Source organism: Panthera pardus, unplaced genomic scaffold (assembly GCF_024362965.1).
Source record: "Panthera pardus isolate Hobbes unplaced genomic scaffold, ASM2436296v1 HiC_scaffold_11, whole genome shotgun sequence".
NCBI lineage: Eukaryota > Metazoa > Chordata > Mammalia > Carnivora > Felidae > Panthera > Panthera pardus.
The window spans coordinates 4,454,250-4,471,106 of NW_026526666.1; the positions used below are offsets into that span (position 1 = coordinate 4,454,250).

Genomic DNA, 16,857 nt, shown 5'->3' on the forward strand with positions numbered 1-16,857 from the left:
AAAAGAAATTAAACCCTGTCATCAAAGTACTCAGAGTCTACTGGGGAAGGCACATAGGATTCAATGAGACAATTACAAGAATAATGAGATTTAAAACAGATTGAAAAATATAAACAAGAGAGCAATTAATTTTGTCCTGGTGGGAGGAAATATGCAGAAAACAGAGAACACTGAATCTAGCCTTGAAGGATGGGTACAAATAACACAAGGAAACATGACAAAGACCCCAAAATAGGAGGATGAAGGGTGTATTTGTGGTTTTCATTTTGTTCCCTCCTGCCTGAGTAAACATAAACTGCCCCCAGGACCCCTTCCAACATCTTTAACTTTCCCTGTCCTCAAGCCGTCCTCCTCCAAGCTCTAACCCTCAGGTAGGAAGCTGTATTAAGGGAAGTCATAGGAGGAAACCAGGTCTGCACTTAGCACTTTCCTCCTCCTTATCTAACTACTTAGAATCCCCAAGGACAATCTAAAATGTTAAACAAGATGGGGTGCCCAGGTGGGTGACTCAGTCAGTTAGGCTAGGCGTCTGACCCTTGGTTTGGGCTCAGGTCATGATCTCACAGTTCGTGAGTTCAAGTAAGAGACTAGGTTCAGTCTGATCTTCTCAAACAGTGGGGATTATGTGGTATGACACAGGAAGATTGTTGAAGTTTGCGGTTAATTGGGGCCCTCCTCAGCACTAGACACTGAACTAAACATATATTCTATTGTGGTTCCTATATTTTTAAAAACATTTTTTTTTAATGTTTATTTATTTCTGAGAGAGAGACAGAGTGCAAGCGGGGGAGGGGCAGAGACAGAAAGAGACACAGAATCTGAAGCAGGCTCCAGGCTCCGAGCTGTCAGCCTGAGCCCGACATAGGGCTTGAACCAACAAACTGTGAGATCATGACCTGAGCCCAAGTCGGATGCTTAACCGACTGAGCCACCCAGGTGCCCCAAGCTCCTATACTCGTGAAACTCATTTGACATGAGTTACTGAATTCTGGTTCAAATGAAAGAAATCTTTCTGATGTTCAGATATCATTTTTTTTTTGTACTTTTAATTTGTATCCACATTCAACGCTTGCAAATACAAAAGGGTTGGAAGGACAAGAACTGTGGCCTACTTTCTTTAATGTTTGGAGCACAGGCCCTGAGGGCTTTTGAATGGTAGGGTTTCACAAATAGTGCCAATTTAGGAACAAAGACATCTACAGGTGACTGTCCCTGGACTGCTTGAGCCTAACTTCATGGTTCAATATGTTTTCTTTCAGCAGACTTTTCCTCAGCACTAATCTTGCATGAAATGACCATCATTATTGTGGATAACCCCTGTCACCCACCACCAACACTGTTACCACAATGCATCGAGTGTCTGATGCTTTCCAGGCATCATCTCATTCAGTCCTCACAAAATCCTGTCAGGTAGCTACTGTATCCCTATTTCACAGATGAGGCAACAAGAGACCTAGGAAGATGAAGTGATTTGCCCAAGATCACACGGCTAGTTGGTGTCAAGCCTGAACTTGAAAATAGCACTTGGGGGAGGTGGGGCGCCTGGGTGGCTCAGTCAGTTGAGCATCCGACTTCAGCTCAGGTCACGATCTCACAGTTCGTGAGCTTGAGCCCTGCGTCGGGCTCTGTGCTGACAGCTCAGAGCCTGGAGCCCACTTCAGATTCTGTGTCTCCCTCTCTCTGCCCCTCCCTTGCTCATGCTCTATCTCTCTGTCTCTCTCAAAAATAAAGAAACAACAAAAAAAAAAAAAAAAAAAAAAAAAGGGAAAAAATGGCAGCTGGGGCTCCTGGTGGCTCAGTTGGTTAAGTGTCCAACTCTTGATATCAGCTCAGGTCATGATCTCATCATTTGTGAGATTAAGCCCTGTGTGGAAATCTGCACTGACAGCGCACAGAGCCTGCCTGAAATTCTCTCTTTCCCTCTCTCTCTCTCTCTGCCCCTTCCCCACTCTCTCCCTCTCTGTCTCTCAAAATAAATAAACATTAAAAAAAAAAAAACAGAAAGAAAAAGAAGAAAATGGCACCTGACTCCAAACCTTGACTCATTCCAATATGTCTTCCTTCTACCGTCACCTCTATCCAGAGCTTCCTCTGTACCTGCCTTGACTGCAGGGAAGTGACCCCTGAGAATCTGAGGGTGGACAGTGGTGCTGTGTGAAGATTGGATTTAGAGTCAAATCCAGACACAAATTTGTGTTTTGAGATGCCGACTCATCCCCACTGGACACAGCTCACACTTGAGTATTTCAATACCAGTATAACAGATGCCATGTGACAAAAGAATTACAATCCTAAAAGGGAAGTGACGAGTATGACTTTTTATACAGGTCCTATCTTGGAAAGTGAGTCATCCATCATTATATACTTCCCTATCTCTACCCAAATCTCTCTAAATGTTCACAACTTCCCTGAACCTCTTCTGTGCTAACACTTAACACTGTCCGTAATGGACAAAGGGAATAAACTGAAAGGCAGAAGGGGTAATGGACAGACACAATCAAAACAGGAAAGGCCACTAGTGAACCAGCTTTCAGACTTGTCCTCAGATCTTTTTTTCTCCTGCCAAGAGAGACATGGAGTGTATCTTCCATGTTCCAAATGTTGCCAAATACCACCCCCCCCCATTCAGCACTAAAACTGCATAAACATATTCGAATGCAAATAGGGTAGAAGTCACAGATGCAGAGCACAAATACAGAGAGATTAGAATTTTTTCTCATCTCGAGACCTATCATTATAACCTCTGCAAGCTAGGATGCTGAATTGGCAAAGCCCCCTCAGAACAGAGAGAGCATCGCCTGTGAATCTCTCTCTGCACACTAAGTGTGGGCTGACTTGGCACGGATACAGCAGAGTCCACTTTTCTCCAGTACAGGCTGCAATTACACCCTTCACTCAACAGAGTCTATTCACTGAGAGTGACCACGGCCAAATGGAACTCTGGGAGACAGTTTTCTGAAGTGCTAATCAGTCCTCAATAGCTACAGGGAGCTACAAGCACCATTGTGCACCTGCATCGACACGTCCAAATTTAAATTTCTTTTTTAACGTTTATTTTTATTTTTGAGACAGAGAGAGACAGAGCATGAACGGGGGAGGGTCAGAGATAGAGGGAGACACAGAATCCGAAACAGGCTCCAGGCTCTGCGCGGTCAGCACAGAGCCCGACGCGGGGCTCAAACCCACGGACAGCGAGATCATGACCTGAGCCAAAGTCGGCCGCCCAACCAACTGAGCCACCCAGGCGCCCCGACTCGTCCAAATTTTATGACCTTTTTCTGCTCTTGGGCTAAGGCCCAAAAGGAATGAACATTATTTTTCTTGCTCCTGTCAATCAAGGTTCAGAGACACAAACCACTTAATACCATAAAAAGGTAAAGGAAGTTCAAGTAATTATTTTTCTCACTTTGCCCCATGAGGTTATCAGACATCCAAATATCTAATAAACCCTCTTCCCCATGCCCTGAATCAGCAAAGACACTGACATCACTCTTTCAAAAGAGATGTAAAAATAATCTGCTTTGGATTCAGTAGCATCACCCAGGGATTGTGTACGGTCTCTCCACCCACTTCTAAAACTTTGCTCATATGCTTTTTACTTTTGGTCCTGGCAGTGAATGCATTCCGCAATCCTCAGTTTTCATGAACCACCACTATTCACAAGGCCCTGCGGCATGCCCAGGCAGTTGGCACAATCTGTCTCAGAGCGCTAGACCAAGCACAAAGACCAAGCATTTCCTGTCTCTACCTACCTTTTTACTCACATAATCTTTTACTGTTTCCTTTCTTCATTATGTCCATTTTTTTTAACATTTATTTATTTTTGAGACAGAGAGAGACAGAGCATGAATGGGGGAGGGTCAGAGAGAGAGGGAGACACAGAATGTGAAACAGACTCCAGGCTCTGAGCTGTCAGCACAGAGCCCGACGCGGGGCTCAAACTCACGGACCGTGAGATCATGACCTGAGCCAAAGTCGGACGCTCAACCTACTGAGCCACCCAGGCACCATTCATTATGTCCATTTTTAATGATTTAAAAAGAATTACATACTTCTTCCAGAAAATTTTGGAAAGAAGAAAAATGTATACAGAAAAATCATAAAAAATGCTACCACCTAAAGGCAACATCGACAAAGAGTTTTCACATATTTACTCTCAGTTGTTCTTCAGTTCATATGCCTGAGTGAATTCTACAAAATAGAAATGATACTGCATGTACAACTTTGTATCTTGATTTTATTTATATCATTGAAATCAAAGGTTTTGAGGAATGCACTTGTAGGGGAAGAGTCAGGGGAGGAGAGCAGAGGAGGCAGATAAGAGGAGGAGGAGAATTTCTTTACAGATCTGCCTGAAATTTAAAAAAAAGTGAATCTAGAGTCTTCTTTTTCAGTATGGTTCTACAATGTACTAAAAAAAGCTTATAAAGGGAACCCTCGTGCACTGTTGGTGTGAATATAAATTGGGTGCAGCCACTGTGGAAGAGAGTATGGCGGTTCCTTACAAAATTAAAAATAGAGCTACCATATGATTCAGAAATTCCACTTCTGAGCAGTTATCCAAAGATAATGAAAACACCAATTCAAAGAGATACATACACTTCTACATTCACTGCATTTTTTACAATAGCCAAGATATGGAAGCAAATTAGGTGTCCATCAATAGATGAATAAATAAAGAAGATGAGTGTATATGTATATATACACCCATATACAATGGATATCACTCAGCCATAAAGAAGAATGAAATCTTGCCATTCATGACAACATGGGTGGGCCTAGATGGTATTGTGCTAAGGGAAATAAGTCAAATAGAGAAAGACACATATCGTATGATTTCACTTTGATGTGAAATCCAAAACAAAACAAAACAAGCACGTAAAATAAAACAGGAACAGACTCATATATACAGAAAATAAACTACTGGTTACCAGAGGTGGGGAAAGGTTGAAGGCATGGGTGAAATAGATGGAGAGGATTAAGTGGTACAAAATTCCAGTTATAAAATAAGTAAGTTATGGGGATGTAATGCACACCATAAGAAATATAGTCAATAATACACTAAAACTTCTGTGTGGTGACAGATGGTAACTAGACTTACTGTGGGAGCATTTCATAATGTATAAAAATATTGAATCACTATAATGCATACCTGAAACTAATATGACATTGTATGTAAATTGCACTTCCACGAAGGAAAACAAATTTTAAAAATAGAAAACAAAGATGATAGAATCCTCGAGGATAATAAAATTGACTGAGGGTTACTGAGTCTTGGGGATTGTTAAGGCAGTAAAAGACTCTGAAGCGCTTAGAAGGATTGACATAGCTGACTCCCAGGCTCAGTGGGGATAGGGAAAAAAAGCAGGGACAAAAAGCTCTTATAACCAGCTGTATCCATTCTACAAGAAGGAGACACCTACCAACCAGATGTTCGTATCAGCCTTGTGGGGAATGTTCTCTAGAAAGTTCTAAATCTAGGATCTTCTAAGTGCTAGAAACAATATTAGATGCTGAAGATTTAGAGACAAAAAACAGAAGTCCTCTCTTCCAATGAGCTGAGAAAATGGAAAATACCCCATCAACCAACTAACTAGCTTCAAGCTATGAAAGAGTAGACAGAGCATACTCTGGCTACAGAAAACACCCCGAACTAGGTTCCAAAAATAATTCCTAAAGGAGGTAATAATGAAACTAATCTTTGAAGGGTAAATAAAATTATCCTAGCAAAGGCGAGGGTAGGTGTGTGTGGAACAGCTGGTGTATTAAGGCCCACCTAATAATTTTAGCTCAGAAAGAGTGAAATGACACCCTACAACCAGTTCCTTAGGTGGTCTGGCATAATACTGCCCCGTGGCGCCAATAACCTGGAAATCTCTGAGTAACACACAGAAGAAGCATTGTCAAACCAACTAAGTTGCAAACTTTATATGTTGTCACTTTATGGGCATAAATGTCAATTTCTTCTTGCTGTAAAAACATATATTGACTTAGTTTTAAAGCAGCATGTAAAGGATGTTGTGCATAATCCCATAACCAAATACAGCATCTATTTTTTTTTCCTCTCCTTGCGATATCCTAATACGTATGTGTAATTTTGATGTTATTTATATCCATTTTGACTTTCTTATTTAAAATTTTCTGCTTAGTACTGTTTCAGGAAACACTTCAAGATGGTAACAGATTAACAAAAAGAGGGAAGCATTTTACCCTAAAGAGGAGGAGAAGTTGTGAATGTTGCTACTGATTCGTCTAGGACACATCACTTTATGTCAGTGTGCCTCCATTTCCCTTTCTGCAGTACAGGACTCAAGTCTTGAAAATGATGGTTAAACCGAATGAAATACCCTCTACATTCCTGTGAGTTATAGGAGTCTGAATGCTAAGCAGTTTGCCATGTATATACAACAACTAGAAATGTTTGATGTAGTTAACCTACTTCTTTTTAAATAAAGTTTATTTATTAATTTTGAGAGAGAGAGGGAGGGAGGGAGGGAGGCAGAGAGGCAGAGAGAGAGAGGAGAGAAATCCCAAGCAGGCTCCACACTGTCAGTGCGGAGCCTGATGTGGGGCTCAAACTCAAACCGTGAGGTCATGACCTGAGCCGAAGTCAAGAGCTGGACGTTTACTGACTGAGCCACTTAGGTGCCCCCAGTTATCATACTCTGAACATCCATCTATCATTCAAAAATAATCCTAAGGCCGAAGATGCTTTATGTACCTAGGTGTTTATCAAATGTTATTTATAATAGTTAAAAACTAGAAATCTAAAACATCCATATAGGGGAATGATTGAGTAAAGTAGTATATTTCCACATGACATTCTATTCTACATCATGAGTAATAGTATTCCATATTATGACATGGAAAATAAATAAATATATCCCACACTGTGTGAAATACTAGAAATTGTTCCATTTTCTTTGTCAGTCAATGCTTTCTACAGGTCAGTAGTTATTGCTTCTTTATACCCCTTCCACCTTGGCCATGATGAAAAGACACCAGTTGCTACTGTTCCTAGTTGGCATTGGAGAAGCCACGGGGGGAAGAAGTTTCTAGAGAGTGGAAGAAGCAGAAAAGAACTGGAGATAATGAGACACATTAAGGGAAAATGTATTAGAAACTATTAAAGTGCTATGAAAATACAACTTAATAGTTATTATTATTATTATTATTATTATTATTATTATAGTCTATGAATAATGAGGTGCTTTAGCCATGAGAAAAAATTCAGATCATGCTTGTCTTGATGACCACAGAACTCAGAAGATGTTCTGAAACTGAGGAAAATAAGTCCTCAGTGTATTAGAATGTTTTATTTAGGTATGTATGTATGTAATGTTTTATTTATTTTTGAGAGAGAGAGAGAGAGAGAGAGGAGGGGCAGAGAAAGAGGGAGACACAGGCTCCAGGTTCTGAGCTGTCAGCACAGAACCCGACGTAGGGCTTGAACTCACAAACCATGAGATCATGACCTGAGCTGAAGCCTGACGCTTAACTGACTGAGCCACCCAGGTGCCCCTTGAATATTTTAAAATAGAATTGGATAGAGACATCTTAGGTCATCATGATCACTCTTGTATTCCGGACTTTCTTTCTAACTTTAAGTGCTATTTGAATTTTTGCCAGAGACAACTTGAGGAATGTTCTGAGCCTATTTTGGAATTTTATTTATAAAACAGAGTCAATTGCACTAGGAATAGTGTCCCAGGGTAGCCACTGAATGAATGGATGCTCCACACAGCTTTGTATAAATTACCCCTGAGCCATCTAGAATGGCGAGGGCACTATGATGAGGGTCACCCAATTTATCCTTTAAGAGACAAAACCACCCCTTCCCAGTCTTCTGGTATTTGAAATGCACCCTTAGCATGTAAGCTGAAAGAGGCACAGGGGCAGGGATGTCCAGCCCCATCTCGTATATGGGACATAAGCAAGTGAGAGTGAAAGCACAGATTGAGATAAATCCCTTGAGCCAAAATCCAAGCATAGGCCTATTTAAAAGTAGATCAGAGTTTTGAAGGCAAAGGTTTTACTTCCCCAAATGCAGAAAATTAATTGCTAGAAGTGCTGAATGTTAAAAGGGAAATTCAAAGACCAAAGGTGTCTCAGTAATAGGATTATGAAAAGGAGCATTTTCCTTTTCATAGTGCAGCAGTACCACAGTAAGCAAAGGTACTAGAGTCTACCAGAAGTTCATGATCCAATGCTAAATTAACCTCTCTGGCCTCCACGGCCACATCTAAAAAATGGAGGGAAATGCCATCTCTGGTCGTAACTGCATTAGTACATAGGACTCTCTGCCAACTCACCATGAATTCAAAGAGAAATAAATGTCCTTGCTTCCTCCACAGTTAGGAAGGAGTTAATGTAGAGTTTAGTTAAGCTAAGAGTTAATACGGAGCAGAATAAATGCAAATAAGCTATCAATGGGGATCATTTAAGTGCAATATAACCATGTAAATGGGCTTCTTGTCTTACTTGAAGGCCCTATTTTATGTGGGTGAGAAGGAACAAAATCAAATTTTTTGAATTTTCAGACGGAACCACTATTTTTCTTGGCTGTTATTTTCCTTCTCTAAATTTTCATAGCCATGGCAGGCAAATACAATCAATGCTTGCATTTTATTAAATGAAATTACAGTTACATAAAACAAAACAGACTATTAAATTGCTTTCCTTTCCTAACCTTCAATCTTATAAGTAGCCTTTAAATAGGTCAAGTTCACTTTTTCTTGAGTTATTTGTTTAGGGAAGTTGAATAAGGTTCACATATGATTTGCCTGACTTTTACTCAGCTTTCCCATATGCTAGAAACAAGAACATTTCCACCTAAAAGGGGAAGAGAATCAGTGATGACTTTTCCAGCATTTATTAGTTTGGTTGCCTGGATAATGGCTCTCGGAAGAAATCCACAATCCTAATCTCCAGAACCCATGAAGGTGCTACTTTACGTGGCAAAAAGGATTTTGAAATACGGGGATTATCCCAGATTATCCAGTTGGGCCCAGAGTAATCACAAGGGTCCTTGTAAGAGATAATGGGAGAATCAGAGTTAGAAGAGGGTATAAGGGAGCAGAGACTAGAGGGACATGAAGCAAGGAATGTGGACAGCCTCTAAAGCTGGAAAAGGCAAGGAATAGATTCTTCTCTAGAGCTTCTAGGAGGAACACACTCCTGCTGACACTGTCACTTTAGTCTAGAAGACCAATTTCCAGACTTCTGACCTCCAGAACTGCAAGAAAATACATCCATCTTAAGCCACTAAATTTGTGGTAATTTGTTTCAGCAGGAAAAAGAAACGAATGCAACTAAGGAATCTGAACTATGCCCTCTTCCTTAGTGAGTTGCTAGTCCAGATAAGTGAATGCTAAAAATTCAGAGCTGTAGAAACTGTTTGCCTGATAGATGCTGCACTTACAAGCTGAGCAAAATTACCCTCATCATCAGGGTCCTCTTCATCTCCATAAACATATTGCTTTGATAACTCTTACCCTATTCATGGATATTAGCTTGCTTAATGACCAAACCGCTTTTTGTAAGGCCGATGTATTCACAGGAAATTCGCCATTCCAGAACAAACCATGATCTCCCCAAATGATTTAACCACAGAGTCTAGCAATAGGAAGGCAACATCCCTGGGTAAAAAACACTACCATTGACCTCTAGTAGGGCAATGACGTGCAGCTGGCAGCAGGGGTTATTCACCTGCAGGGGTTTTGAGAACTCACATACTCAGCCCCCTGACCTTTGTGGATAGTCTGAGCAAGACGAAGAGTATGGAGTCTCATGTGAAGAATCTTCCAGAGAGGAAGCTTTCCAGAGTTGCCAAGAATGAAACTCGGAAATAGAATCACAGTTGGGGGGCCTGGGTGGCTCAGTAGGTTGTGTCCAACTTTGGCTCAGGTCATGATCTCGCAGTTCATGAGTTTGAGCCCCGCATCCGGCTCTACGCTGACAGTGTAGAGCGTAGTAGGTTCCCAAGTGAACCTGCTTGGGATTCTCTCTCTCTCCTTCTCTCTCTGCCCCTCCTCCATGTTCTCACTCTCTTTCTCTCAAAATAAATAAATAAACTAAAAAAAAATCACAATCAAATTTATTCATAAGCTTAAGAGTAGTCAGGATAAGCAACCAGTTCCAGAACCAACTCAGAAACTGAATGACCAACAAAACTCTGCTCTGGGCTATATCTCCTTCTCAGCTGTGTGTGTTCCCTAGGAACATTATTTAATTTCTGTAAAGTTCAATTTTCCTTGTCTGAAAAATGAATATAATAACATTTCCCTTATACCTCATAAGGCTGTGAGGATTAGGTGAAATAAAATACGCCAAGGGATTAGCACACAAGTTAATAAATGCAAGCCTGATAAATGGTTGCTCTAAAGTTAATTTTTATTCTTTGAATTTCCCAAGTTGTGCTTCTCCACTGTGCTCTCATGTATACATGTCTGCCTTAGTCTCTATTAGGGGCGCCTGGGTGGCTCAGTCGGTTAAGCATCTGACTTCGGCTCAGGTCATGATCTCAGGGTTCATGAGTTTGAGCCCCTCATTGGGCTCTCTGCTGTCAGCACAGAGTCTGCTTCGGATCCTCTGTCTCCCCCACTCTCTGCTCCTCCCTCACTTGCATGCTCTGTCTCTCTCAAAATAAATAAATAAAGTTAAAAAAAAAAGAATTATAGACAATGAGAAAGTACAACCCTCAAAGACAGAAAGCCAGTCTCATTCATTGTTTTACCCTTAGCATTTAGCACAGTGCTTTGCGAGTATTGGGCTCTCGCATTTTTTTAAGCTTTTTTTTTTTTTTTTAATGTTTGTGTATTTTTAAGAGAGAGAGAGGTAGAGAGAGAAGGAGACACAGAATCTGAAGCAGGCACCAGTCTCTGAGCATCAGCACAGAGCCCAACCCAGAGGCTTGAACTCACAAACTGTGAGATCGTGACCTGAGCTGAAGTTGGACGCTTAACCAACTGAGCCACCCAGGCACCCCTGGGCTCTCACATTTTAAATAAATGTTTATGAACTGATCTTAGCTATGAGTTAGGAAATATCTGAGATGCCAGTTATATGATTATAGGATTTTTCCATCTGTGACCCACTAGGTGGTGAAATAAATTGAGTCACACCAGCATTTTTTCTTTTTTGAAGAAGAGGAATAGCATAGAAAAGACCAGAGTACAAAACATACAGTTAGGTTAAGTATTGTTACAGGAAACTGGTTTGTTTGGGATTCTACCTGGTTGTAATGTAAGTACATTTCTCATTATGAGTGAGGGTTAAAAAAGAAAAAAAGCATAAACATTCTGACTCTTTCACCTTGCCAACATTTGGTATTTTCTGCCTTTTTCATTGTAGCTATTCCAATATGTATATAGTGGTGAGGCACTGTGGTTCTCATTTGCATTTCCCTGATGATTAGTGATGCGGAGCACCTTTTCACTGTATCTCAGCTCACTGTATATCCTCTTTATAACCACTTTAGAGAATTTTTTGGCAGTACCTACTGAAACTGAACATGCATTTCCTATTACCCAGCAATTCTACTTCTATGTATTTACCCAACAGCAGTATGTACATATGTTCACCAAAAGACATGCCCAGGAATGTTCACAGCAACCCTATTCATAATAGCCCCAAACCAGAAATTGCCCAAATGCTCATTAACAAGAGAATGGATAAATAAAATTGATTTATTTACACACAATAGACTCCTATACAGAAGCAAGAATGAATGAACTACAACTATACACAACAATGTGAAGAATCCCACAAACAGAAGATGGAATGAAAAAAGCTAGATATGAAAGAGTACACAGTGGATAATTTCACTGACACAAGGTTCAAAGCCAGGCAGAACGGGTCTCTGGTGTTAAAAGTGAGGGTAACAGTTATTCTTGGGTCACGAGGCCTCTAGGGGGGCTGGCTATGTCTTCTCTCTCCATCTGAGTGCCTGTTAACATGGATAGACTCAGTTTGTGACATTAATCAAACTATAAACATATGATTTACTCCTTTTTAAAATTATTTCTGAATTTACCTGAAGTGTAAATATACATCTAAATATAAAGTTCAGAAAAAATTATAAATATGTATTTTTATAAGCGTGGATGACACTGATAGAGAGCAAGAATCCCTGATGTGCTCACTCTCATTACCATCAAGGGGTCATCTAACCTTTGCTTGAACAACTTTAGGGTTGGGAGTCTATTTACGACCCCTACTAACCTTGTTAGAAGGTTTTTTCCTTACACTAAACCACAACTTGCCTCCTCGCAACATGTTCTCTCCTCCTAAGGGATTCCAAATCCATCTAACCCCACTCACTACCAGCAAACGCTCTTCAAATATTTGAAGAAAGCTACCATATCCACCTCATCCTCCCTGACCGTCTTCACCTCCCCGACTAAAAGAGCCCTAGGTCCTTCCATCCCACCTCGAGGCATGGTTTTCAGTCTCCTGGTATCTTCTAATTGCACTCCTTTTATCTAGTCATACCCACATGAGAGCACCATCCTGCAGGAAAGCCTAAGAAGAGAAGCAAAGAGCAAAAAGTGGAATCCCTACTTGCAAATCTAGATAGCATATGCCCACCAACACGCCCTAAGGTTCCATTTCTCTAAAACTCATACTGTCGAACTATTGAAGAATCAGCTGAAATCCCCTAGATCTTTCTCCCAAGTCCTATAAGGCCCCCAGTTTACCTTCCATGTTTGTTCAGTCTGCTTTCTCCTAGGAGTCAGAACACTAATTTGGCCTCATTCCAGTCTCCAAAGCTAAATCCTGGAGGTGGAGCAGTGTCTGTTATGGCAACACCTCTGGAATACAGCCTCCCCGTCCACCCTCTCACTGACAAACAAAAATTAAGTCTCTGTCCCAACTCATTATCTTTCATCCTTGAGCAAGCTCTGTTGGAAAGTACATTTAGGGGAAGGACTAGGGGACGGGGAAAACACAATTGCACTGGGCATCTCCACAATGTGACCTAAAAGACAGGCTGTCACCCTCGTCTCCACAAAGCCTGGGCAATGAAAGGCACCCTGGTCTCTTCCTTCTTTCTTCTCCCCAAGTCACACCAACTGGAGACTCTGGAGATGAATACTGCTGGGCTTTGCTCACCCAGAGCTTTGCCTTTGTGTCCCTAGTGGAGGATGAGGTTGAGAAGGAAAACGTGGCAGGGTGAGAAGGAATCTGATCTTTTTCAAGGTATCTGAAATCAAAGCTATCTCTAAAGAAAAACTTAACGCAAATCCCTCTCTGTGGAACAGGGAAAAGACAGAGAACCATTTCTGCAAAAACTTCCAGGTAGCCCCGCTGGGTATTTTGCAGGTCAAGACTAGGTGGAAGGGGGAGATTCATTAAGCAACGCAAAGACCTGAGAGAGAACACATGCAGAAGGATCAAGAGACGTGGGAATTAGGCATTTTAAAAAAGAGAGAGAGATGTCAAAGGCCCCTACGGGAGGGGGACTTCTCCTTAAGGGCGCGCGGGGCGTTGGGGGAGGGGGGCACCATATCCAGAATGCGGGGAGAAAGCAGCGGCTCACCTACCTCGTCCACGTCTGGTCCATTTTCCAGGCGCTTCCCTCACTCTCAGGGCGCTCCTCACCCGGGAGGGGAAGCAGCCTGGGACAACGCGAACCCCAGCCCCCGAATCTCCAGTGCAAAGAGCAGCAGCTTTTCCCTCCCCAGCTCCTCCTTTCCGCGTCGGCGAAGGGAGGGCGCTGCTCGCTCCCTGCTCCTTCAGAAACCCCTGCCGCGGCCGCACCTCCAGCTAACGGTGCGTCGGGAACAGGGGAGGGACCGTTACGGTAGGAAGCGGGACGTGGAGCGGAGCGGCGCCCGGAGCCGTCGGCAGAGCTGGGGCCGGCGGCGGCCCGGCGCGGCGCGCGCTCGCTCGCTCGCTCCCAGGCTGAGACGCGACTGGCTGGCACGAGCGGCTCCGCACCGGCTGAGCTGTCAACCGCGAGGGGGGGCGGGGCTCCCGCAGCCGGCGTGCGGGGGCGGGGCCGGCCCAGGTGGTGCGCCGCCCCGCCCCGCCCCGCTGCGACTGCCGGAGGGGCGGAGGGCTCAGGGGGCGCGGCACCAAGCCCCTCTGTCCCTCCCCCATCCCACGGAGGGGCGCTGTGAAAAAGACCGACCGACGCTCGGGAGAATTCCGAGAGAACGTCCTCTTGCGTACGTGCGCACCACCCCACCCGCGGGGTGAGTCCGGAGCCAGAGCTGGAGTCTGGGAAGGTTTGAGGTGCCGTCCTGGCTGAACGCAGGTGCGCACACTAGACGCTCAGAGGACATGATGTGATTTTCCTAGAGATCTGACATGTCAGTCTCCCCATCAGTCTGCGGACAGGAACTTCCTCAGACAGGGAACCATCCTGACGAAACCTTGCAGCCTTATTTGCTGCCTCCAACGCATTCATCTCCGGATTTTATAATATTCTACCTCTTCAGCTTTCAGTTTCTCAAGCACGGAGGCGACTGGGCTCTACCACTAGCTCCAAAGGGGAAGAGGGTTCCTGAACTTCCCAGAACACGAGACAAGCTTCAAGACAGTAGCCGATGGGACCTTGATTCTCCTCCTTAACCGTTCTAAGATCATGGAAAAGGGCCCTTCGGTGATGGCACTGCCTGAGACTTTGTACTATCTATTTATGTAATGAGGTTTAAACAAGTCAGACATGCTATAATTAAAGGGCTTACAGCCCCGAAGCTCCTTTTTAGCTCTAAATAAAACCTTTTTATTAAGTGACATAATCGCCGTTATTCTTAGCACTACCAATGACCCTTTTTTTTTTATTTGCAGAAAGCTTTTATGTAGTAATGTTGATTTAGTTATATTTATTTCACAGATAATACAGTTGAGACCCAAAAAAGCTCAAAGTCTCTGCTAAGGCAGGTCTTTTCCATGGAGTGGCCCCAGACACTTACTCTCTGAATTTTTGGAAATATGGCCAAAGAGAGGTCTCTACAACGAATTGATTGTCTACAATGAATTGATCCTAGGAGTTTACTCAGGAAGGGCCCTGGCATGTCTGGGAATTGGTGAGACTGTGCAGAGCCTGTATTCTTGGGGCAAACTGTCATCCTGCCTCCTATGTTTTGGATTAGTTCCCTTAATTATCAGCACAGAATAGGGGTTGGGAGGGCAGGATAACAGTAAGACATCTGAGGGTTTAGAGGAACCATCTAAAAAGGCCCCTGACCTAGAATCCCCTAACCCCAACACTTAACTTGGACCTAAGGCCACACCTGCTCCTGAGCTTAGAATGCTTCCAGGAAACATTTTAAGGCCTAGCTTGACCAGCGACAAGACTTACAGGCCACCTGTCCTGAAAAGAATCTCCTGCTGCAAACAAACCAAACACAAAAGGATGAGGAGAGTCAGATTTCCATCCTCCATAGCAAAGTTGGGGCTATATTTAGTTTTGTCTCAAGTCAAATTATGGGCTACTGAGTTTGGAGAGGAACTGTATCTACAGCAAGACATATGCTGCATTCAGGAAGTGACAGCATTAACTAGATGATTGGTGGAGTCTCAGAAGTGAGGCGAGAAAATATGCTAGTTTAATTTTTAAAGACTGGGCTTACAAAGTTCACAACGCATGCATGGTCAAACAGTTGAAAAATACAAAACAAGTATGTAGAAAATAAACTACCCATAATACCCAGAGATAATCAATGTTAAACATTTGTTGGGATTTCTTTCTAGGCTTCCCCCCACCCCAGGCTTTTTAAAATTATCTTTTAATTCAAATTACTGACTCTCTCTTACATACCCAGGAGCATATTCTTGAAAAGAGAGGTTTCATTGGTTTTTTTTAGGATTACATTTATTGCCAGAAGAACAAAGTTTTTGTGTTAGATTGTAAGCAAAAAGTATTCACCCACATAACCACTCTGCCAACACAACTGTTTAAATTTCTCTACATTCCCTCTAGTCATTATCTGCACATATTACGTATCTATTTCTATAGCTTTAATCACAGCCTAGATGTAAGTTTATGTCCCACTTTTCTCACTTGTTAGATATTGTCCATGTTGCTAGAGACTGTTTATATATTTATTATTCTAATGATTATATAATATAATGTCAATAGAACTATAGTTTGCTTAATAATTTTCTGTTACAGCATAGTTATGCTGTTTCTAATATTAGACTCTTGTAAACAATGCCTGAATGGAATTTTTATGCCTCCATTATTTCATTCTTTTGAATTATTTCCCTAGGATAACTTCTTAAGGCATAAGAATGTTACGATAAAAGCACTTTCTAGGGTTGCCTGGCTGGCTCAGTCAGCAGAGCTTTTTTTTTTTTTTTTTTAAATTTTTTTTCAGTGTTTATGTATTTTTGAGAGAGAGAGACAGAATGCGAGTGGTGGAGGGGGCAGAGAAAGAGGGAGACAGAATCTGAAGCAGGGTCCAGGCTCTGAGCTGTCAGCACAGAGCCCGACAAAGGGCTCTAACTCACGAACTTCGAAACCATGACCTGAGGAGAAGTCGGACGCTTAACCAACTGAGCCACCCAGGCACCCGAAGAGCTTTTAACTCTTGATCTTGGAATTGTAAGTTTGTGCCCCACGTTGGGTTGTAGAGATTACTTTACAAAAAAAATCTTTAAAAAAGAAAAAGGAATTTCTAATTTTATCATCTTACAGTTCCTGAACAACACTAGGATTTATCATTTTAATTGTTCTCTTTAATAGATAAGACATTATTGGGACACCTGGGTGGCTCAGTAGGTTAAGCATCCAACTTCAATTCAGGTCATGATCTTGCAGTCCGTTTGTTTGAGCCCCGCATGGGGATCTGTGCTGCCAGCTCAGAGCCTGGAGTCTGCTTCAGAGTCTGTGTCTCCCTCTCTCTC

General features: G+C 42.4%; 1 protein-coding gene across 18 annotated transcripts in view; it reads right to left on the reverse strand.

The window, feature by feature from the left end:
• The window catches only part of PDE4DIP (phosphodiesterase 4D interacting protein), a 219,141-nt gene that overhangs the window by 177,061 nt on the left and 25,223 nt on the right, over nucleotides 1-16,857 (reverse strand). Inside the window, exon 1 of one of the 18 annotated variants that reach the window (XM_019458047.2) lies at nucleotides 13,545-13,864. The exons of the other annotated variants lie outside the window; for them this stretch is intronic. Within the exon in view, the coding sequence (XP_019313592.2) occupies nucleotides 13,545-13,564 (20 nt within the window). The 5' untranslated portion in view covers nucleotides 13,565-13,864. Of the gene's footprint in view, nucleotides 1-13,544; nucleotides 13,865-16,857 lie in introns of those variants that run through there. 18 annotated transcript variants of the gene reach the window in all.